The sequence below is a fragment of the Dermacentor silvarum genome, chromosome 6 (genome assembly GCF_013339745.2).
Source record: "Dermacentor silvarum isolate Dsil-2018 chromosome 6, BIME_Dsil_1.4, whole genome shotgun sequence".
Classification (NCBI taxonomy): Eukaryota; Metazoa; Arthropoda; class Arachnida; order Ixodida; family Ixodidae; genus Dermacentor; species Dermacentor silvarum.
Window position 1 is genome coordinate 80,235,744 of NC_051159.1, and position 24,680 is coordinate 80,260,423.

General features: G+C 48.0%; 1 protein-coding gene across 1 annotated transcript in view; it reads left to right on the forward strand.

The window, feature by feature from the left end:
• LOC119455654 (protein artichoke) overlaps positions 1 to 24,368 on the forward strand; it is a 71,313-nt gene extending 46,945 nt beyond the window's left edge. The window contains exons 2-4 of the mRNA XM_037717070.2: positions 1,843 to 2,071; positions 4,795 to 5,142; positions 19,014 to 24,368. Coding sequence (XP_037572998.1) covers positions 1,853 to 2,071; positions 4,795 to 5,142; positions 19,014 to 22,547 — 4,101 coding nt within the window. The 5' untranslated portion in view covers positions 1,843 to 1,852 and the 3' untranslated portion in view covers positions 22,548 to 24,368. The remainder of the gene's footprint in view (positions 1 to 1,842; positions 2,072 to 4,794; positions 5,143 to 19,013) is intronic.
• Positions 24,369 to 24,680: the final 312 nt, after the last annotated feature.

The following is a 24,680-nucleotide window of genomic DNA, read 5'->3' on the forward strand; positions in this document are numbered from 1 at the left end:
GCATCCCAAACCCGCTATCAGCGCATTCGTACTCCGCGATGGGGTTCTGTACCGCCGCAATTTTCGCCCTGAATTTTCGCCCCGGAACTTTTGCTTGTTCTACCTCGACATCTTCGGGTAGAAGTTCTTGCGCAGCTACATGATGCGCCCACCGCCGGTCACCTCGGTGTCCCCCGTACCTACGACCGCGTACGACGCCGCTTTTACTGGCCGGGCCTGTATCGCTCTGTGCGCCGCTACGTTGTTGCCTGTGCACTCTGTCAGCGCTGCAAACGACCTGCTGTATTACCCGCTGGACGCCTACACCCCATCGATGTCCCTTCCGAACCATTCTTTCGCGTCGGCATCGATCTCCTAGGCCCTTTTCCTATGTCGAAAACCGGCAACAACTGGGTTGCTGTCGCGACTGACTACACGACGCGTTACGCCATCACGCGAGCATTGCCGACAAGCTGCGCTACGGATGTTGCGGATTTCCTTCTGTATGACGTCATACTACATTACGACGCCCCGAGGCAGCTGCTCACATTCTTGTCCCGCGTTGTCGAAGATCTTCTTCGTTCCTATTCTGCCATGCACAAACTAACCACCGCATATCAACCCCAGACCAATTGACTAACTGAGCGGCTCAACCGGACGTTTACGGAGATGCTATCCATGTCCGTTTCTCCGGACCACAGGGACTGGAACGATTCGTTACCCTACATAACATTTGCATATAATTCGTCCCGCCACGAGACCGCCGGCTTTTCACCATTTTATCTGCTGTTCGGCCGCCACCTAACTTTGCCCTTCGACACACTTCTTCCACCCGCGCCCAACATTCCAACTGAGTATGCCCGCGACCTCTTTGCTCGGGCTCACACAGCTCGCCAGATTGCCCGCTCACGGCTCACAGCCTCAGAGGTAGCGCAGAAAACGAGGTACGACAGTCGCCACCGGGATGTTCACTTCTCCCCTGGGTCCCTAGTTCTTCTATGGACACCAAGCCGACGCATCAGATTGATCGAGAAACTTCTCCCGCGCTACACAGGGCGTTCAAGATCCGGCGCCAGCTCGGCGACATACACTACGAAGTCTCTCCGCTGGACTATCGTTCATCGTCTGCCCCTGTTCTCATTCGCATGTTTGTGCACCTAAGAAGTGATTCTGAGCTGAGAGCTACGGCCAAGAACATCAAACACAGTAGCCATGCAGGCAGGATTATTAGGAGTCATTTTCGTTTTCAGTCTAAACGGTAGCACCATTTATGGAACGTGTTCAACTAATCTTAGTGCAGAGAAACCATTAGGTTTTTTCTTTCTTTCTTTTCTTACAAGACCTTATTTTCGCTTTTAATAAACAGCAACAACAAACTTCGCTATTTCATGTTTTCATCACCGAAAAAATCAAGGCACTATGAGTGTGTTTGTATTTTCACTAATTACGAATTACTCCTAACCAGTTTTCGAAATTTAATCTATTAAAGTCAAGGGCTCCTTTCTGCAATTATTATCAAAACGTATTGTTGGACTAGTTGGTTTGTCATAGTCTGCAAAAGGTGCCAAAGAGAGAGAAAGAGAGAAAAAAAAAGCAAAGTAGGTTGCAGTTAACCAGGTTCCACCTTGATTGCTGCTCAGAAAACACGAAGGACAAGCAAGCAAACATCAAGACGATCACAATGGGTGACCCTTGATGGCTCCCTGTTTGTCCTTCGTGTTCTCTGGAACCATTCACGTGCAATTCTTACTTGAGTTACGAGGTCTAAACTTTATAATATATTCCATGTATGCCTCGCATATCACAAATCATAACGAACATTGCGACTAATTCTGACATTGCTCTTGGTGACGCATTGCACAGGCGGTCCTCGATGGCGCTCGGACTCGACTCGACGGTGCGGTGGCTGCGGCCTCTGGTAGTCGTGTTTACGATCGCCGCACTCGGGTCGGCTCAGGAGAGCCGCTTCGTCACTGTGCCATGCGCCAAGCTGTTCACGTCCATGGCGCCCATGCTCAAGCCGTGCTCTTGCTACTTCGTCGGGCCTCCTGACAACGGAACAGGAATAAACTGCGACAGGGTCGCCTTCCAGGTGAGCAGTACGCGCATAGAGAAAAAGATAGAGGGAGGTTCTCACGGGTAGGGGGAACTGAGAGGCAGATTTCTGCGCTGTTCCCCTGTGACGAAGGCAGACAAAACTTCAATCTGCGCGTGCTCAATAGAAGTCAGCGCCACCCCCGTGGAAAACGGATATCTTTCGCGAGTGTCCGCTTGTTCATATGATTGGCGGGTTGGCGCAGCCTTCCCTTAAGTAGGCGTAGATCGGTATTGCGCCTTCATTCTTTTCCGCCACTGTGCGACCTTCTTTTAGGGGGTAGTCGGCGTTTGTGTTCTCCTTTTCCTTCCCACTTGTGTGCTAGTTTCCACGCCTTGTCTTTCAGTAACATGAATGCCTACTAACTAGCTCGACTTTCAGTCGTTGTGAGGGAGTTTCTTTAATAATTAATTCTGAAGTGCTTTCCCTGGCAGCGCGCCTATCACGCTAAACGACGAGCAAATGAGATTATACGCACAGAAAACGTCCACAGACCTACAACATACATATATAACACACCAAAACCGGCAACGAACTAATTAAAGTATACCTCGCCGAGGTCAGTGTCTCTCGGGAAGGTTAAAGGTGCCTTCTCTTCGCGGGACGAACAGGCAGTTCTAGTCTATGGGGCAGAGTAGTGAGTGAGTGAGTGAGTGAGTGAGTGAGTGAGTGAGTGAGTGAGTGAGTGAGTGAGTGAGTGAGTGAGTGAGTGAGTGAGTGAGGTGGTGAGTGAGTGACGTGAGTAGGTGAGTGAGTGAGTGAGTGAGTGAGTGAGTGAGTGAGTGAGTGAGTGAGTGAGTGAGTGAGGAGTGCGTGAGTGAGTGAGTGAGTGGGAGTGAGTGAGTGACGTGAGTGAGTGAGTGAGGAGTGAGTGAGTGCGTGAAATACGTTATTTCGGTCCAGAAAAGACGCAGGGGAGACCCCGCGCTACCCGGCTAGTCCCACTTAGGGCCCGCCAAGCCGATCTTGACGGCCGATCGCGGGAACTCTGGACGACCAGGGTTTGGTCGTTGAGTTCGGGGCTGCCAAGACCGCAGTCCACCTATCCTCGCTGAAGGCGGAGCCGATGGCTTCACACTCCCACAACACATGGTCCAATGTTGCCGTTAGCCCACTGGCAGGGCAGTCCGCACTGGGATACCTTTTAGGGTATATAGCGTGAAGAACCGCAAGGTTAGGATACGCACGGGCTTGTAAAATTCGAAGGGTACCTGTCTTGACAGATAGTAGTGTTTGGTGATCTCATTATACGTGAAAAAAAGGTGAACATTATACAGCGCAAAGTAAACCTCAGGCCTATTTGAGGCAAAATATATCCGTGAAACATAACCGTGATCCGCAGCGCTCATTTATTTAAGAATACACATTTTACTGGTTTTTAGGTTAATAAAGGAAAAATCAACGCTTTAGAAATGGTGTCGAAGAGACGCTACGCGTTAAAAACAAGCCGACGTAGCCGGGTTTAAGCCAACATTAATAAAAGGTCCCAACAGATGGCGCGAGAGCAGGGCGAATGCGGGAAAAATTCAGCAAAACCTCCATTGCATCTATCATGGGACGAGGGGAGGGAAAGAGCGTGAGGGGTGGGAGGGGGAGAAGAGAGGATGTTACGTATCAGGGGCGGCAGAAGACTATCGTGATTAGACGTCATCTGCAGCGAAGCAAGCAGATATGCGGCCAATCTTTTTTCTTTGCTTCAAGAAGAAAACAAGCTGCAATAATTCTTTAAAAAGTCTCTTTAAAGAAAGAAAGAAAGAAAGAAAGAAAGAAAGAAATAAAGAAAGAAAGAAAGAAAGAGAGAAAGAAAGAAAGAAAGAAAGAAAGAAAGAAAGAAAGAAAGAAAGAAAGAAAGAAAGAAAGAAAGAAAGAAAGAAAGAAAGATGAAAGCACACCGCGTCATCTCGATTGTCAGGGACAGCTACGTTCCCTGGATGTCCTGATCAGGCAATATCACGTTAACCAACCTGACTTATGATACTAATTTGCTATACATTTCTTTTTCTTTATGTATGTTTAGACAGTCTGTCTGTTCTATGACATTTCATTGATTTTATCATAATTAGTTACTTAGATTTTATGCTTGTCCTTTTCTCTCTCCCACGTTCATTTCACATTACCTCGATCACCTGTATCTGAAGTGGCAAGTCTTACACTTATCAGGGTTGACATCTCTCGCATTGAATAAAGTATTATCTCTCTCATTCTGGATGTCCTTAGCTAAAAAAAACAAGTAAAGAAAGTGGAAGGCGATTCGACCTCTCGTTGACGTCGACGAAGGACACTGCCTTCCTGAGCGAGCTGGAGGTGAGAATGGGGTGGAGTCACTGCGCATGGCGCTCTATCGCGTCAACCCTTGCGTGAGGAGAGTAGGAGGAGGATCTTCAGACTGCTAAACTTTTTTTTTCTACTGTACCATCTTCGGGATTGGCCCACATTCTTAGGCTGCATTATCCCCGGCATCGGCCGAGGAAATAGGCTAGAAACACGCACACCCGTTGTGGAAACGTAGGGCTAACTTGCCAAGAAAGACATTGTCTTTAAAAAGGGCATCTGGTCTCGCGGCATCGTTCAAATTGATCCACTTGACTACGTCTTCCACCAATGTCGCGGCGTCTTGGAATAGAAGGACGCCTTTAGCGTCGATGCTGGTTGTCACCTCAGCCTGTATATACAATCCTGTTTGTACGCAACCAAAACGGATGGCCCCGCCTGGCTCGCAGGGCAACTTCCCGATGCTTCCGTACCGGCAGCGGATCCACCGGTTCTCCCAGCGGCACGCCGGCGTCCAGGACCTCGAGGCGCAGCTGTTCACCGCGAGCGGCGTGCCTCTGCGCGTGCTCGACCTGTCGCACAACCGGGTGCGGCGACTGAGCGAGCGCCTGCTTGAGGGCGTGCACGGCTCGCTGCAGGAGCTGCACCTGGGCTCTAACCTGCTGGGCGACCAGCTGAGCCCCGTGTTCGCCACCAACGAGTTCCGCGCGCTGCGGGAGCTGCGCCTCCTCGACCTGTCCGACAACCGGATACAGGGGGTCGACTCGGCCGTCTTCAAGGGGCTCGACAAGCTCGAGGTAACCGACGACGCTGTTCTGTATAAACTGCTTGCTTTCCTATACTGCCGCTCGTAAGAATGCGTTAAACTGAACGTAATTACCTCGGGGAGATATGTGAGACAGATGTAACGCTTCTCAAAAAATACGTTGTTGTCTTCGTATTTGTTGTTGTTGTTGTTGAACAGGTAGACAAATGAGAAGATATAAAAAACTACTATTGGTATCGTAAACCTGTGCGGCAGTTACTGCCTCTCCTTTTTTTTTATTATTTCTTGAACAATATTGAAGGTTCCGTCTAGGCCAGAAGAGTTGTTTCATTCGGTGGCCGGACGCAGACTATTCAGAAAGTGCCATATTTTTTGTGATGCTCTTTTATTTATTCTATTTTTTTATTTTGTTGGTGTTGTTGTTGTTGTTGTTGTTGTTGTTGTTGTTGTTGTTGTTGTTGTTGTTGTTGTTGTTGTTGTTGGTGGTGGTGGTGGTGGTGGTGGTGGTGGTGGTGGTGGTGGTGGTGGTGGTGGTGGTGTTGTTGTTGGTTCTTGTTCTTGTTGTTGTGGCTGTTGAGCAAATGACGATACCTCTTGCGTGGACGAGATGCTTATTGGTTCTCGGGTTTCATTTCACCTCACGTAATTGTTTCATTCAGTCAACAATATAACGCTGTGGAGATGCCAGCGACATATGTATTGCCAACATTGAGCTTTAATTAATTAATTAATTAAGTGCCATCAAGTAATTCATGTCATTAAGTGTCAAAAATAATTGCTTATGTTTGATCATCCTACTGGCGTTAGAAAGCATCTCAAAAGTGTTATTGATAATTCATTACATCGTCTTGTTTCTCTGCCGTCAGAATCCACACTTCTCTGGCTTGTAGCTGCGCGCTCATTCACTGCTCACTTACAACTTCCTTTTTTTTATTGCGATAGCAATTATATGGACACTTCAACCGGATTTCTGCCGTCGCCGTCGCCGTGAGGTTCCGTATAGATAAAATCTTCGCCGCGCGCCGTATGCCCCAGCGGAAGCGTGGGGGGACGCGCGCTATCACGGAGAGCGAACGCATTCAATCTCCCACGCACAAGCAAGGAAGCGGAAAGCCAGCGCCGGAGGGAGCAGGGGGGGGGGGGGGGGGGGCACTTCTCTGCCAACAACCGCGCTCGTCGCTCGTCCGCACAGTCTCTTATCTCTCCCACGCGCAAGCCAGGAAGCGGGAAGCCAGCGCCGGAGGGAGCGGGGGGGGGGGGGGGGGGGCGCACTTCTACGCTGCCAACAACCGCGCTCGTCGTTCGTTCGACCGCACTGTCTCTTATCTCCACACGGCTCTGACCTTTATGCGCCGTGCATTCGCCGCTCAGTTTCCGCTGATAGACCGCGCGGGCGAAGGTACGTTGCGCTGCCAGCGTTTTGACAGTCGTTGGCTGCAGTCATTCAGTGTGATCTATTCATGTTTGTTTGTGCGCGCTCACACCACGCTTGTTCATTCAGTTAGTAATAGTCGGGCCACATTTTCCAACGCACGCTACACATGCAATGCTGCCCAGATCGGCAGTGCAGCACTACAGGTGTGTCCCTTCGCACGCGCTGCCCACGGTAAGCGCTTCTCATCAACACCACCGTTTCACACGCGCCTTCTCGTGGTCATCGAGTCTCTCTTCATGTCGGTCTACTTACGCCGCAGCACACCTGCTTACTTAATCAGCTCATGTTTACTACAATTCATATTGCTACCAAGGCCGCTCACCTTACTTCGTATGACATTGCTGTGTTGCTATCGCATTCATTGCTTCGCCCTTAGGGCGAAACTGTGACATTTTTTTTTCGATGCGAATGACGAATTTGAGGATAAAATCACCAAAATATGCCAATAATATGTGGTAAGTGGTAAGATTTTAAGGAATTCTTCAATGGCCCATCTGCTCTTAATTTTAATCTGACCAGCAAAAGAGTCTGTATAAGGTTTTAGGACTCTAAGGAGGAGATTTTGAGGCTCAACCTGAAGCTATATGGCTCAGCAAGTGTTCAACGTTCTGGCCGTATACGGTTGCCTGCTATTCCTTTTTGTAGCTGCATTTGGTTATCACGCTGTCGAAGTTGTGGTATTTGGCATCAGGAGCCCGCAGAGACAGCGTCGAAGCTTATCTGCGTCGAGGGAGATTCAGTGTATCAGATTAGATGCCCCCAGACTATCGCATCTACTCGAGGTCTTTTTGAGGAGGTCAGTTCCATTTACCTGACGAAATTGCTTCTGCGTAAGGGTTTAGTCCGAATACAGGAAATGCCTCTGTCTGGTCTGGTTGAAGGATATAAGTGCAGCTTTCTCCATAAGGAATAAGAGACATATATGGGAAGGGGGGGGGGGGGGGGGGGCTCCTTGTTGATGACATGGACCTAGATTATTGTCTTTTCGATTATTTCAGATTATCCCCGAGAGGTTTTCTCTCTTGAGTTACGCGAATCGTACAGGCAAAAACGAAACTATGGGTATTCTAACTGTGACCCACATAAGCACAGAAACACTGTCTTTTGTTGGCACTCACTTAAACCTGTTAACAGCCTAACGTCTGCTAACTGCCCGCTTTCAAATCCGAAGGAAAGAATGCGCATGGCGAAGCCACTCTCCCGAATAAATTAAGGTCACGGATAAGCTATAAGGACGACCTATGTCTTGTGCCGAGTGCGACCTATGTCGTAGGCGCACTATCTCAGAACTGCCGCAGTGCAGTCTTAATAGATAAAAGTAAACGAAGGCGCTGACGTGACAACAACTGTTCCAAACCCACATATCGCCTTAACTTGTTGCTGATACCGCACGCTTCGCCGTGTAACACACGGAGTTTGTTTTGATTTAACGAAAAAGAAAGCGGGGGTGAGGAGAGGTTAATAAAAAAAAAACCAAGTCGTTATTACAACACAGCTCTTCCCCGCGTTCCTTTCACGCTCGAGAAGCGGGCGCCTCATCGCTCGCTCGACCGGCTCGAAGAAGAGGTGCGCTCGCTTGAACGTCGCTTCGCTTTCCTTCCACGCTCATCGCTGGCGGTCGGCGCTGCAACAACGACTGCAAAGGGTGGCCCGGCTACGGGGCGCGAGGCATGCTGAAAGACCCCGCACTGTCGGCGCGCCGACAGCCGTGGTGTGTTGCGCGAGACACGGATCACGTTTTTTTGTCGTCGTCGCCGGCGAAAGGCGGTATCCGCCCATTGAAAGCTGCGGCCTTGTGTCCTACCGCTGCCGGTCAACCGGCCGCCGACTATACGTCGGGGCTGCCCCTCTCTAGCGCTCTCTCATCACGTAGTAGCCAGCGGCCGCGTCTCAAGGTTGCCGTCGAAGCATACTGCCCCGCGCTGCGCGGCTTGCGAGGCGGTGAAAAAATTCCACCACGGCCGCGCTGCGAAGCCGTGTAGCCTCCTGGCTGCACTGCATAGCTCCGTGTTTACTTGCATTCACGAACGGCCTTTTCTGAGACCTTTCGCCGGCGACCACCCCTTCCTACGGCGGTGGTGGCTTTGGGCGTGCGCATTCGTGGGAGCGTGCTGTGTAGACGTTGGCGTTCGTATATAACAGTCGTTGAAAGAGGGCCGAAATGCTCGCCTCCTTGTGCGGCTTTTCGGTGGGCAGTTACCGCCAGCCGGACCGTGGTTAATAATGTTGCCCGACGGGTTTGCTTTGTTTATCAGACAAGGTTTTCTTCTCCTCGAGTGTGTGATCAGAAGCACTCTTGCGGTTATGCATCTGTACGGTCTTACCGTGAAGAATAAGAAAAAAATGATATTCGAAATTTCTGGACCAACGGGTGCAGTATTTTATGCAGTTCTTCTTCTTCTTTCTGGGGTTTTACGTGCCAAAACCAGTTCTGATTATGAGGCGCGCTGTAGTGGAGGGCTCCGGATTAATTTTGATCACCTGGGGTTCTTTAACGTGCACTACAACGCAAGCACACGGGTGTTTTTGCATTATCGTTTCCTCTCTTTGGGGCTGAATTCGTTTGTATAACAGCGTTTAGTGTGCACGTCCTCGCTTTTTCACGCTGGTTACATCACTGTGGCCTTGAGCGGCTGAAGTAACAACAATAACAACAAGAATAACAACAACAATGACAATAATAATAATAATAATAATAATAATAATAATAATAATAATAATAATAATAATAATAATAATAATAATAATAATAATAATAATCAATCAATCATGTTTATTTAACGTGCCCAGGAACAACCCTAAGGTCTGAGTGCTGGCGCACGCATACATTACAAAGCAAAAACAAGACACTCAGGGAAAAATCATTAAAAAATAAATGAATAAAAATAAAAATTCTGAAAAGAAGAGAGTACGGACAACGAAGCGCAAAGTAAATACAAAAGAAAAAGGAGGAGAAGGGCGCTTGAACAATACATGAAATTATAATACAAGGCAAAGCTCGGAAAAGAACGATGACAAGGAATTATGAAAGATATCAAGTTCACGAAAGTAAGCGTTATAAAGATTCTGTATTCTGTGGACAGTTGAGTGTTCGTGATGACAGGCAGGAACATGGAAAGGTCTATGTTCTCTGGTGATCTTGCGTGGGATGCGGAACATGACACAGCTGAGAAGTTCGGGACATGTGAGGTTACCATGAAGGAGTTTAAAGAGAAACAGAAGGTCAGCGCGATTACGTCGGTCGCGAAGTGAAGGCAATGACAACAATCCAACAGTGCTAGTACAGGGTGCAATGTCCTGGTTTGCAAAGCGGTGATTATATATGCTTAGAAACTTTTTCTGGACACGATCTATAATGTCACTGTTGGATTTAGAAGAGCCATTCCAGACGACCGACGCATATTCGAGTTGAGGAAGACAAATGGTTGTGTATAATTTGCGGAACGGTGTAGGAGACTTGAATTCTCTCGATAGTCTGCATACAGAACCAAGAGAGCGCATACCCCGCATTGCAACACGCTTAGTGTGAGCCGAAAAGTGTAAGGTTGCATCAAAAAAAAATAATAATAATAATAACAGTAATAATAATGCCGTAATTCACGTGAGATTAGAAATTGCGAAAGTTCAAACATACACCTTGCACCCATGATACGCAGTTCTACGCAGACACTCTATGTTATAAAATGGTCAAATTATTTAACGGCCAACCGCATTACATGAGACGGCGATCACGGACCCGAAATTAGAGAGCGGCTGCGCGAAAGTGTTACCACGACAAATACCGTCTTTGCTACGCCATCCGATCGGAAGCTGTGCTTGCGTATTATGTGACACAGGTTGAGCCAGCTAGGGCGCCGAGCCCTGACATGTGCCGTTCGCCACTTGGCCCTCTTCTTCTTACGGAACCAAGAGGGCAATCGACATTGTGTGCGATGGCCTCGACACGCAAAATAATATGATAATCAGAGTGCCCGCCGCTATTACGTGCGCGGCCGTTGCGCCGTGGCCGAAGCCGGATCACTCGATTTCACAGCACGTCCGTCACAGCAGCAGTCCTCAACGGAGGAGGGCAATAAAACGGCCAATCGGTTCAACAACGTGCATGAGGCCCCGCTGTATTGCGCGTTCATCATACGGTCGTCGCTCAATATTTCCCCCGTCACGGCATGTCCTGGGCCGCCTCCAATTTCCCGGTGCGTGCCACACGCTCTGGGGTGGGCCGAAGCGTTTTTCGAGCCCACTTGTCGGGTTTTGCAAGCGTGCATACGCCAGTCTCTTGCTCCGTGCGCCAGTCTAAATTGTCCGCGTCTCGGTCGGTGGTCTGAGTGTTCTGTCGTATGGCGAGTTCCTCCTCGTTTCGCCGTTTTGTTTGGGGTCGCTCACCGGCTTCATGGTTTGATTGATCGATCGAACCGTTGATTCATTTGTTTAATTTGTTGTGACACTTATCTGTTGATTGATTGATTGATTGATTGATTGATTGATTGATTGATTGATTGATTGATTTACCGGCCCGAAGCAGCAATGGGCCTGTCAACAGCCCGTAATGTAGGGCTTCGGATTCTGACCATCTGCGGTTCTATAACGTGCATATAAGCCTATAAGCGCACGCAAACCCCCACAAGCGCCTGATGCCACGACCGCTAGTCGAAATCACGACTTCGGGCCCAGAAGTAGGGAGCCATAGATTTGCCGCGCATCTAGAAACCCGAGGTGACTGGGCTACAAAGTTCAACTTGGCTTATAAGTCTGTAAATTCAACGGTTCACCTTGGCGTAGTCCGTAAGTTCAACTCGGGAGAACCACTCTTTCACCAGCTGCTTAAATGGGCTAAAATAGCACGGCACCCCCCTTTACACGATTTATCTGCCCCGGCTGGAGACATTTTGTGTTTTTTTCCTGCGCGAGTTAAACACGTTCGGCGCTTAAGTGGCGCGCGAAGCACACGCCCCGCTCCAAGGTACACACATCAACTGCGCTCAACGAAAACAAACAACAGAGATGAGATACCATCGCTGCAAAAAAAAAAAAAAAATGTGCTCGCTAAGCTGTTCGCCGTTAGGAGTTTTCCTCTTTCTTTTCGCTGTGAAGGGCGTGGACCTCACGCGGCGTAGTGTAAGGAAACCATTTCACGGCATGCGTCGGCTTCTCGCATGCACTTGTGAAGATACAGTAAGAGTTGCGAAACCGGTTGGTCTCGGAGGCTAAGACAGGCTAGAGGGGCAAAGTACTGAAAAGAAACCCAGATTTCTTTTATTATTATTATGTAGGAGGCCTCAGTTGAGATGCAACAGCGCCGTGGGTGTGCCATTGACATCCTATAGGCGCTGTTTGTTACTTAAGTGTTGATTCGTTTGTTTGACTGCATATATAGAGGGAAAAGATAAAACGTCGGTCCATGCACCCGGGATGCGCGGTATTGCGTAACAGAAGGGACTCTCATAAATGAAATGGCAAGTGGTTCCTCTCGAGACGAGATATATATTGGCTCTTAAACTTTTCCTTAAACATCAGAGGGTATAGTATAATGTATCCAAGCAGCACAGGTGGATAGGAGGGACGCCGTTGCGAAGGCCACAGCGTGTACTCTAAGCGTGGTACACTATAGCTTGCTGTTGTTTTCCTCCTTTTTAATTATTTCGCCGTCTTATGTATCATCGCGGCAGGGAATCATCTCCGCGAACTCCTGCTCAGCGGCAAAGCTACACTGAGCCACCGCGGCTGTTGCACCCTTTGATTATTGCTGCAGAAAAATTTCAGAGATATAAACGGCCTTTATGTATAGCTGGACCTCCTTTTTTTTTCTTTTTTTTTCTTTTTTCCAATTCGCTGATTCGTGCGTGTACGTACCGGCGCTCCATAAACAATATATTCATTGGTCAAACACAGAACCAACATGAACGTTTTGATTGATTGATTGCTTAATTGATTGCATGACTGAATGATTGGTCTAGTGATTGATCGATGCTCCAGAAACAATATATTAATTGGTCAAACAAAGGACCGATGTGGGCTTTCTTGATTTATTTATTTATTTATTTATTTATTTATTTATTTATTTATTTATTTATTTATTTATTTATTTATTGATCGATCGATCTGTTTTCCGGAGACTGCAGCGGTGAAAAGTCAATTCTGTCCATCGGGGAAGAGAAATCTCAGATACGGCCTTTAACAACTCCACTGTCGGGAACCCAGCCGGCCAGCTTCTACTCGGTGACGGTATGCCACAACCGCAGGTTATTCTCAACTGCGACATATTGATCTAACTAAGGAGTTACCTTTGAGTTTGAAGCAATTTCAGTTTTCATCCTCATCGGAAACAGAGTGACGATATATTTGGAATGAACGAAAGGAAAGCAAGGAAGCAAACCGCCTTTTTTCAAAGGCCTTGTTGACGCGAGATAATTGTGCGTTTTGTTAACACAGCGCTGCCTATACGTCGTATTCTTCTCGAAAAAAAACCACTCAAGTAACGCTAATCGTATACTGGCTTGAGCGGAGGACGCCGCGAGTGGGGCTCGCGACCTCGAAGGCTTTCCGAAGGCAATGAGTGAGCCACGAGTTCGTGTATTCTCATCCCATTTGTCCCGCGCGCTCGCCACTGGCGCTCTCGTTTTCTCCACGATGATTGCTGGGCAATGGCCACGCGCAGCACTTTGCGTCGTTAGCGGCGCCGGTAGCCAGGGGCGGGAAAAAAACAAATTTCTTGCGCTCACGCTGCCGGCCTGGTTTCATCGTCCCGAAGACTCGGCCACGCACGTTGCCCGCTAGCTACACATTCACCAGTTCACTCTCCTGCGAATGCACACACAGCTTCGCTTTGTATACTCTCAACGGAAAAACGAATCTCTTTAGCGTTTAGAACGTCCGCCTCGAAAATTGAGTTTTTCTTTTCCCCTTTAAGTATACGAACTGAATGCTCAGCATGCAGGAGTGCGTGAAGAGATAGGTATATCTTTAAAGATGATGAAAATAAGATGACGAAGTTCATACCCGGCATCATTTACGCACGTAAACGTTTCATTTCTTCCAGTAAACCTTAGTCGCGACTTTAGCGCCTCGCCTGTGCGTTTCCTTCATCTTGTGTCATGTCTGTCGTGCTACAGTGCGTTAGACTCAGTCAATGCCGACTTGTTCAATTTTCTGTCCTGCTAAAATAACTTCACATTTAAAATGTGTGTGTGTGTGTGTAGCTCGGAGAAGGTATCTGTGACGCAGAGGTGTTTTTATATTCACGCCTCCTCGCCAACTTCCTGTCACATATCCTCTAACAAAGCATAAGTTCTGTTAAGTTCATACAAGTGTACGTCATTGGCACGCGGCTGAATAATTGTGCCTCTTTAGATTTGCGCCCACGAATTACCGCGCGTGTTGTCCGGAAAATGTATATCAAGCATATACAGCTTCTACCGTTGCCTACTGGTTCAGTGGCGAAGGTGCGCATTTGTCCACTTTCTGCAGAGTCAACTGACCTCAGCGACTGTTTTCAGAGCTGATGCGCACCCCGGAATGCTAGTGTTCCTTTCTCTCTCTCTCTCTTCTTTATTTTTGTGTACATATCCCCCTTTCCTCGGTGTAAGGCAGCAGGCAGGCTAAACGCGTGCCTTGTTGACCACCTTGCCTAGGCAAGGTGCCATCTTCCTTTACGCTCAAAAATCAAACAGCCCTGCCCCAATTTATGAAATCTTAAATAAGGAACATGACAGTTAAACTTTAAATAAGAAACACGCCACATATCGCAACCGAAGAGGCCCAACATGGCTGGACAAGCGTCTTGGCCTGACGGCTTCGCGCAGAGGGCCTCAGCACGGCTGCCCTTTGCACTCTATAGGTGAGGCCATTCAACGCACTGCGGCGCTACATACGCATACGAGAGCGAACAGATGTTCATAATAATAAAGAAGAAGAAGAAAACACACTGCCAAATGTCTCTGTGGTGTTGCTCCGTTGAGACTGAGGACACAACGATCGAGCCGATGCTCCTTCCTCGCATCGCAAAACGTTCGCGCAAGGCAGGATGGCGGCGACAGGCGATTATCTTCCTCGAAAATGGGGTCGAGTTCGCGACAGTAAGATGACCGACCCGTTGACCTGCGCTGTCCGCGCGATCGATGCATCGACGCGTTCACTTGCCGCAATCCCTTGCTCCACTTTTTCACTCGCCAATTGGCTCCCATAACGCAGAGAGGTCTCAACACTTGGCTCTCGCGCACTTGGTCTCACCGTTCGAGCAAGCACGCACTGTTCTTCTTGACGACAGGATAATCGCTTATGTTCTGGCAGGTATGCCGAAGCTGTCCGGCGAACTTTCGTTGGTCTCTCTGGGCATATTTTAACAAGTACAGTCCGTTCTCTCCCTCTCTCTCCTACCCGTCACGGTAGCCCAGTAACTATGGCGTTGCACTGCTAAGCTCGAGGTCGCGGGTTTGGTCCAGGCAGCAGCGGCCGCATTCCGATGGGGGCGAAATACAAAAACGATCGTGTACCGTGCATCGGGTGCACGTTGAAGAACCCCAGGGGGTCAAAATATAATCCGGCGCCTCCCCACTACGATGTGCCTCATAATCAGATCGTGATTTTGGCACGTAAAACCCCAGAATTTACTTTTCTCTCTCTCTCTCTCTCTCTCTCTCTTGTACGCACCTCTTAGAACTAAGGTGCACAGAAATAGGACTTTACAGAAGCTTGATATATCTGTACTTCGGCGACTAAAAATGAAAAAAAAAAAAAGACGTTGACAAACAAGGACATTTATTGTGCTAGAGTCGAACGCTCCAGACAAACTTCCAAATTCGGGACAACTTCGACCATTAGCAAAGATAAACAGCGTACCTTAACAGGAATCTGTCTTCTATTTAAATCTTCCCGCAGGGTAAAAAATTAGCAGTGGCTTAGCTCGGCTATGCCAGGATATACGTAGCGTGAGCTAAGTCGGCCACATCTTTCCGAACCGGTAGACCTGGTGGCATGGGCTGCTAACAATACCCATTGGTAACGCTAAAGAGCGGAATCTTCTGCTTAACGAGAAAGTTCTTGCACGTTGTACAAAGCCGCGCCGCGGTTTCACTCCACTCAGGCGGCGCCGCTAAACTCAATGTTTCATACATGGCACTACTTACCGGCGTCAAGTCTTTCATGTGCCACAGTCTTTCACACACGTCCCACACATATCCAAACGGATTGTTTACGAAGTCCGTCTCGAAGGTCCGAGTCGCACTTGCTCTTTCGCTAAGTTTCACCGTATAGTCAGTCAATCGGCGAGCCTTGACGTCATCGACGGCGTCCTGTTGCTGCTGCTGAGATGGTCGGGCACGTACGTCGCTCAGCCTCCTGGCGACGCCGCTTTGCTAGACGTTCCTCCATTTGCTCCGGTGTCTCCGCAACACGTTTAGCCTTCTTCTGTTCGTTCTTCCTACGCTCAACCGCTAATTGCCAGGCAACTACTTCGGGATCCGATGAGTTAAGCTTCTCCGCTCTTCTGCGCCGCTGAGCAGCAATTTCGCTCTCCTTCTCACAGCGCAAACGATCAAACGCCGGGCAAACGCCCGGTGCGCTTGCTGAGTGCCGTGTGACGTCACTGCTCCTCGCGCATGCGCAGCACGGCTCTCCAGGAGCCACGCGAAACTGCTCAACCTCGGCCAGTGTAGCTCACGCTACAAAATAGTTCAACTAATCTCGAAGTTTCTCTTCGCCTATTTGAATTTAATCATTCGTAACAGTCAGCCCGAGACACGTTAGCGTGAGTTTTCGGTAGTACGTGGGTACGTGGGTATGTTTTATGTTACGTGGAGCCAACCTCACCGTTATAACGCATAATTCGTAAATGCATCATGGGGAAACGACCATGGTACAAGGTTGTTCGTTGGTATATCTGATCACTAAAGCTTCAAAGCAAAACTTATGATAACTGCCCAATATCCTCTAATATAGTTGGCCTTTTCGCATCCTGTTATTTTGACCAAAATATTTTTAAAGTGCACAACAGCAATTCACTTATTGCAAGACTGTAATCATCGTTAGGCGCCTTTATCGTGTTTGTGCGGACAGATTTTTTTATATATATTTTTTCTCCTCATCTTTCCTTACCTATTCCATTTCTTGCAAGTGCAATGCAGCCAACCGGACAGTTGAACTGGTTAACCTCAGAGCTACCTTTCATTTCTTATTTCTCCTCTCTCTCTCTCTCTCTCTCTGTGTGTCTCTCTCAATTGTTGTACCACCATTCCACGTTAGTCTAAGATCGCACGCAATTTCGCTTTACTGGCGTTTATTCTCATTTCAAACTTCAACAGTTACCAGTATAGTATATCTTCTTGTTGCAGATTAGAAACAATAAATAAAATAACACGCGCACACGAGTGTGCTTATCTTACGTGTGTAATTCATTTCGTGATCCGTATCGTGTACTAAGCCCTGGAAACATCCGCCATGACGTTTTCTAACATCGGCTTCGGTTTCTAAAGTTCTTCGGCGAGACATAGTCCTTCTGCAGCGATCTTGCAGGCGACTTCCACGCGATAAGTGCGACTCAATTGCCAGCCAGCCGAGGCATCGGACCTCGCTGCAAATCGCTTCAAGGGACGCGTACACCTCGCGTGCATGCATGCAGCTCGATTTCCTATCGGCCCGACTTTGCATAATCCACTTTTGCGAGCGAGCATTCCTTCGGCCTCGCGATGTTTTGCCGTCACCGCGGCGTTTTTCCGCACAGGCTCAAAGTCGTACGTTTCGGCCAGAAAAACTGGTTTACCTGCCACAGCGTGACTCCGTAAGTCTGCCTTGAAAGTAATCGTTAGGCAAGCCTGGCTGGGGGCTCCCCGAGTATTCGACAATATCCGCGTGACGCCCGCGCTTTTCTGGCTCAGTTTATATCGTGTTTCGGGGCACTTTGCTAAACTTTATTTCCTTGTATAGAACATTAGTGACTTTGGTTTCACGAATAGTCAACTGAAAAAGATGAGGGTTCTGATTCCCTACATACTCTCACGTAGAACAGCCGCACAAAACGTTACCAGTAATTTTTGCTAAACGTTCTCGTCTTGTAATGTAACGCAAGATACTAATCTTTATGCACGCGTAATTAAACGCTTTATAATTGTTAGCAGTGTCTGCTTACGTTCGTTCCTCATTTCCGGGTACGGTGCCCGCTCGCTGTGGGAGCTTGTGCTGCTGTTACAGTGAATGAGTTCAGAGCCGGAAGAAACCGCTGAAAGGCTGCTGCTTTTCATTTGTAATATACAGGTATAGGAATTTTACTGGTCAGCTAAATCAGAAGCTGCGTTTCTGCTCAAATTGTTGGTCTGCTAATTCTGTAACATATTCTTGTAGATAATTAGTGTAAATATGCTTAATACCTCCTACGTTCGACGTTACATTTGCTGCTGATATGATTGTAATAGTAGACGGCATATTCTTGATTAGAAATGTGCATGCGGACATGCAGAGATATTATTATGTGCCAGTCTTGCAATGTGATTTCCTGCTGCTATGATTGTATTCCTATATGATAAATACTTGATTCCATATGTAAAAATATGAATGCATGCAGAAACTAAAAAGTGTGATTTACTGAGTTTAAGTACGTGTGTATGCGCATGCATGCGCGCCAGCACTTGAATAACGCATTAGGCGCTCAAAAATATCACTGCAGCAGAATTTCTGCCAACCCTAAAATGATGCGACGTTTCTCAGCATGAAGGTTCCACAGACATGCACACGAATGCCTGAAGTGCAATATGTGCATTGATGCTGCATACTGATGCGTTTCTTTTTCTTTTCTTTTTAATCTTCTCTTGTTTTCTAATCTTTTCTGCCCTTACCCCATCCCCCTGTGCAGAGTAGCCAACCGGACACTTAAGCTGCTTAACCTCTCTGCCTTTCACCTTATTTTCCTTCCTTCCTTCTTTCCTTCCTTCCTTCTCAGCGTGGAATGAAATTGCGAGGCTTCGTGAATGAAATTGCGAGGCTTCGTTCTCAACTACATACATTGCATCTTGCCACTTATGGAAAGGAAGTATGCAGCGCATGACTGGGCCGGTCGTTTCAAAGGCGCATACGGTGGTACCATGTATTCGAGAAGGCTATGTGTGTGTTTACGTGGGACGAATGTCGCATATATACTTGTTTCCATTTCTCCAGGAGTGAGCGTCCAAGCGCTGTTATCGCACACTTTACATGGACACTGGCTCTCGATTTATAGCTATACAGAGATAGGCAGCAATTGCTTTCTCTAGCAAATTATCGGACGTTCGTGGTATTTATTATATTCGAGTAATATACGTATCTAGATTCATGATCTATTCGTAATGTATACGATCATGGAGCAAATGGTTTCGTGACATTTGCCGCGCTAATTTACTCCTGAAAGTTTCGCATGCGCCCTGTCACACATTTTGCTACAAAGAACTAAAAATTGACCACTGTACATTACCTCATGTTGTGCGTCTTGTCTTTTTATCGTGCAGGTGTTGAACATCAACGACAATGACTTCAAAGAAGTGCCGGCATCGAGCTTGATCGACCTTCCCGCCCTCACATGGCTCAGTCTCGACGGGAACCGCATACCCGAGCTCACCAAGGACTCCTTCCCGCCTTTGGAAGCGCTGCAGACATTGAACCTGACCAAAAACATAATATCCCAAATCGAAGAAGGCTCCTTCGCCAACATTCCCAGAGTACAGGTCCTCTACTTGGGCTCCAACAGAATCAAAAACCTTCCCGCCGGTGCCTTCGACGGGCTGCAGCGCTTGACCACGCTCGATCTGTCCAACAATTTCATGGTCCACATTCCCACCACGACTCTGCGTCGGTTGCCCGCTCTAAAGATGCTTACGATGAGTTCCAACAAGATTCGTTCGTTCAGCGGAGCGGCGCCGTCCGACCTCAAGGGGCTCGAGTACCTCGACCTGAGTCGCAACGAAATATCGCAGATCGAACCGGGCAGCTTCGACGGAATGAAGAGCCTCAGGGCACTCAGGCTTGGCGTCAACCAGATTCGAAAGGTGGACGTGGCAACCTTCAGAGGTCTGGTAAGCCTCGAGGCCATCTACCTGGAAGACAACCAGCTTCTAGTCTTCCCCTCGGCACTGCTCGGCTCTCTGCCACGACTTCAGAAGCTTCACCTGGACTATAACCGGATAGCTGTTCTCTCGCCCGGCGTACTCAGCGCTGGTGTCAGCATCCGAGAGCTGTCGCTGGCCTACAACCTGATCACAGAGATTCCCAACGGCACCTTCAGGGACCTACAGTTCCTCGAGACGCTCAATCTTCGGGGCAACAAATTGAGTACAATTTCTTCGGGAAGCTTAGACGGACTGCAGAACTCTCTGATGGCGTTGGACCTCGGTGATAACGGAATTGTTTCGGAGGACCTGAAGCTAGAGTTCCCCAACTTACAGTTGTTAAGCCTCGGCAAGAACAAGTTGACCTCCATACCAGCGAACGCATTCTCTAGTCTCAAGAAGCTGAAGAGAGTGGACTTGAGTAACAACCAGATTCGCTACCTTCCTGCGGGTCCCTTGGCGGCACTTCGCGAGCTGCAGTTCCTCGATCTGGCCTACAACAGCTTGACAGACGTGAAGATAGGCGCGTTGAATAGCCTCGTCGACCTTCGAGAACTTACGCTCAAGAGCAATTTCATCAAGGACATGAATACCATGGCCTTCCTTAACCTCACGAGACTGAAGACGTTGGACTTGAGTTACAACAGGTTGAGCGGAATACGAACTGGCACTTTTGATCAACTGCCCGCATTAAGGAGGCTTAAGCTTAACAACAACATTTTAAACTCTTTCAAAGCTGAGCTTTTCGCTAAAGAAACATATATAGAAGACCTCAACTTAAGCCACAATCAAATAGCTTACCTTTATCCCGATTCTTTTACTATGCACCCAAGGCTTCGCAAACTGGACATCAGCCACAACAAACTGTCTTTTTTTCCGAGCGAAATAATTCGGTCAATTTGGTCTTTGGAAGTTCTTAAACTCGGATACAACAAACTTCACACACTTGAAGATTCGGATTTCGCTGATTTGCCTAGGCTCAGGCATTTGGATCTTCAACATAACCAAATAGGTAGCGTAGGTGACAGGGCCTTCCAGAATTCGACCCAGTTACGCTATCTTGAGCTGCAGCATAACCAGATCTCGCACCTTGGTGACAGGCTGTTTCAAGGAATCAGCCAGCTGAACCTTGATCTCAGCTACAACCACATGAGCTCACTTTCTCCCGACGTATTTAGTCGACTTCGAGACTTTAAGCTCGAAAGCATCAACCTGGCTCATAACGAGTTTAGCACCTTCCCAACGGTAGCTTTAAGAAAACAGTATTCGTTCTTAGAAAAGGCGAACTTCTCCAACAACCACATTGAAGACTTCCCTTCGAATGCAGATGTTCTCGTAAATATCAAAGAGCTCGATGTCTCAAACAATCCTCTTACCACAAACGCTCACCACGTTTTACTCGCCGAGCCCAAGAGCGTGCGTTTTCTGCACCTGGCAAATACCGGCATACGGAGCTTGCCGCTGATTGAAAGCCCGTTCTTGAGGCTTCTCAACTTGTCCGGAAACAGAATATCAGCCCTATCACCCAATAACTTTCAAAAAACTACCCTCCTAGATGTTCTAGACTTGTCTGGCAACGAAATACCAAATCTCAGCATCGCCACAGCTGGTGCTTGGTCGAATCTGAAAAAACTAAGAAAATTAGACCTTTCAGACAATCCCATATCGTATTTGGTTAACGGAGACCTTCAAGATCTGAAGAACCTTGACGAGTTTAACTTCTCGCGGCTTCCAAGACTAAACCACATCGAGTGCGAAGCTCTGCATCCTTTGTCCAGGCTTACTAAGCTAAATCTGTACGGATACGGAAACTTGCAGGCTCTGCAAACTCGAAAGTGCCTGGAACCTTTTGAAGGCCTTGAGAGTCTCGGCATAGAGATTAAGGACAACTTGTTCAAAGATCAGCTCCAAAAAGTGTACAGCCCTCGCTTGAGCCATCTTTATGTTACTGGCAAAGCCATCAATGGGCTGTCCTCGAGCGCATTTGCCGGGATACGCGGCCGCGAGTTGTGGGTAACCATTTCCGACACGAGCATCTCCGACCTGCCGACGACGATATTCCTGCCTCTGCCGCTGTCCACTAAACGCGTTGTGAACGTGAACTACAACCAGATCAAGAGGATCAATCCTCAGCTGCTTACCGCGCTGTCCAGCAAGCAGGCTGTGTTGAAGATCGAAGGCATCCAGCAGAACCCCATCACGTGTGACTGCAATCTCATTCCACTCTGGCGATGGATCCAAGACCACAAGACAACGCGCGAAGATGACGACAAGGAGGAGGGCAACAACTCGGCGCTCATCGACCTGGCGTGCGTCGAGCCTCATCACCTGAACAAGATCCTCGTTGTTAACCTGCAGATGGACGACCTCTTCTGCGACGATGAAGCCAATGACGAGGAGAACGAGGAGATGTCGGCCACGTCCAACCGACTCAACAAGGTGACCACAGCTGGAGGCGTGCCAACGACGCGGACCTCCACCACGCCGATCAACAACAACATCGTCCGCAAGACCTCGCCTCCGCATCGGAAGGAGCCCGATATCATCTTCGAGGCGCCAACGACCGCGCGGCCCCGCCAGTCGAACGGCCAGAGCGTGCTCACCAAGGTGGACACGATGATAATCGGCATCGTGGCGGGCGTGGTCGCCTTCGTGTGCATCCTGATCATGGTGATCTGCATCGTGCGATTGAGGCGCTCGCGGCCGCACGGCCACTACGCGTCCACTACGGGACCCATGCCCATTGTTAATGGGCACCCGGCGAAGTGCACGTGCCTCAAGCCGCCGCCTAGCACGTGCACATGCTTCCCGCCGTACGCGGTGCCCCTCGCGTACCACCCGGGCTCGAAGATGATGGGCCCACCCTCCATGTACAACACCATGTCGCGGTCTACGGCCTACTTCGGGACATACGAGAGCGACGTCGACCACCGGTGATGGCGCACCATTGCGACGACGCTGCTGTGTGTGTTTGTGTTTGCTGTGAGACTGCGTAAGAACCGAGCCACCAGTGCTTATCCCGCATACGTTTAGCAAAGGAGGCGGAGAACTCACCTTGACGCCACTAGCTCTTGTGCGTTCTGTGAGACATCGAGAAAATCAAGTTTCCGGTGCCTGCTATATGTGTGTTTAACAAAACCGGCGGAGAACTTGCTATTTGAAGAAACATTGTAGACGTGCGCGCATGCAAGACTCAAACGCCATGTGGATGTGACTCTATTACATAGGCCACTTACATTTGATGAGGTGGAAATATTCGATATGATAGCAGCACTTCCAACTGCAGGAACATGTACGTCACACTTTACAAGCTGCCACATATGCGGCGCAGAGGTCTTATTTTGTAAAGTTTCATGTCATTTCCCATTTTTAATTTCTTAATAACCGTCGCCTCGAGTGGCCGATTCTGGCGACAGCGACGGCAACTGCGCTGATAACAAAGGATGATAAGAATAGAAAATTCAATGAGTGCATACGCAAAACGGCCACTGGATGAATACGCTATACATTATAGTACCCACGCAGCCGTCACAATCAAACGTATTCTGGCTTCAACTGGACTTGCTACAGCTTTTCGAAGCAATATGATTGCACTCTCTCGTTCTTAAACGAACGGTCAATGGTGTAGTAGTACTCTCTGTGTCTAGTACAACATGCTATACGAGACTTTAGTAGACAACCTCGTTATGAACACTATCTGAGATCAGCGCCCGGCACGCCCGAGGTTCTGTCAGGCATTCGGAAGAAGTTGGTGACCCAAGAATTTGTACATCGAAACGCACATATTTTTTGTCATCAGGGCATTTCCTTTTACCTGCATCCGAACTCCTTCCATACGCGTGCGATTATAGAAAAAGAATATTTTGTTATCGCTTATCAAGAAGTGCGGTCACTTGGCAGCCCAGAAAACGTGCTTATAAGTACGTCATTCATTTGTTTCTAGTTTGTTGATGGCATTTAGCGTTCAGTTAGTGACAAAACATATACCTGTCATTAATGAGAGACACAAAATATTTTTTTTTCGTTGCACAGGTTAGGTTCTGCCTGCACGATTTTGTCTGTGAATGTCGGGTTAAAGGTAGAGATAGTCCAGGATGTGCTTCATTTCACTTGTAGTGTAAGTTCTTTACGAATGTTTACCTTAACGCAGACAAATATGCGCATTGTCTTTTGGTTCAATGAATCACTCACGATGCTAACCTCCACGAACAATATGTTGCAGGTGAAAAAAGTTAAATAACGCATGCAAGGTGTATATCAAGCGCATACTTCGAACTAAACCCGGATTCTTGTTGCTTGTTGGCGCGTCTGTCAGTTCTACCTCCTACTGATAGTCCTAGAGGGTCCTGCCTGAATACTAATATAAAGATTGTGCGTGCTCAAGTCAAGCTTCCAGTACGCTACAGTGCATGGAGCACTCTCGTGACATTGTAAATATGTGAATAATGTGAAATCAGCCTCGCTCACGTGTCAAAGATTATTCGCATTTTTGTGTGTTTTGAGTTTTAGAAGGCCTTTTTCAAGTTTACGTTGCCAATAACACTTTATTGCTTAGTTGTTTGTGAGAGAGTTCAATGATCACGCTATTTAGAAAGTCATAACCCACTGCTGCCCTTCGTAAATCAAAGATTTGCTAGTTACGACGTTGTTGAACCGAGTTCGGTTATAGGTTGTGTGAAACATCGTTACTGGCATTCTTTGTCGATGTGTGCCACTATTTTAGTTTGTATAGGACGCATTAAAGTTGAAATGCAAAGTCATGGCTGTTCCTGTTTATCTATCTATCTATCTATCTATCTATCTATCTATCTATCTATCTATCTATCTATCTATCTATCTATCGTTCTTGCCGGGGTGTACCCAGAGAGAAGCACAACGCCAGAGACTGGCAAGTTTCACTATATTACTCGTTCGCTTCACTCTTGGGTATTTTGCCTAATGAAAACTGGCACGGGTTCGCGTGCTCCCACGCGCATGCGCTGTCGTTCGTGCGTGCCCTCAACGATTTTTCTAGCTTTATCAAACTGAACAAAAGGTGACGCCAGGGCCGCGCCACTGCCGGCAAGTGTG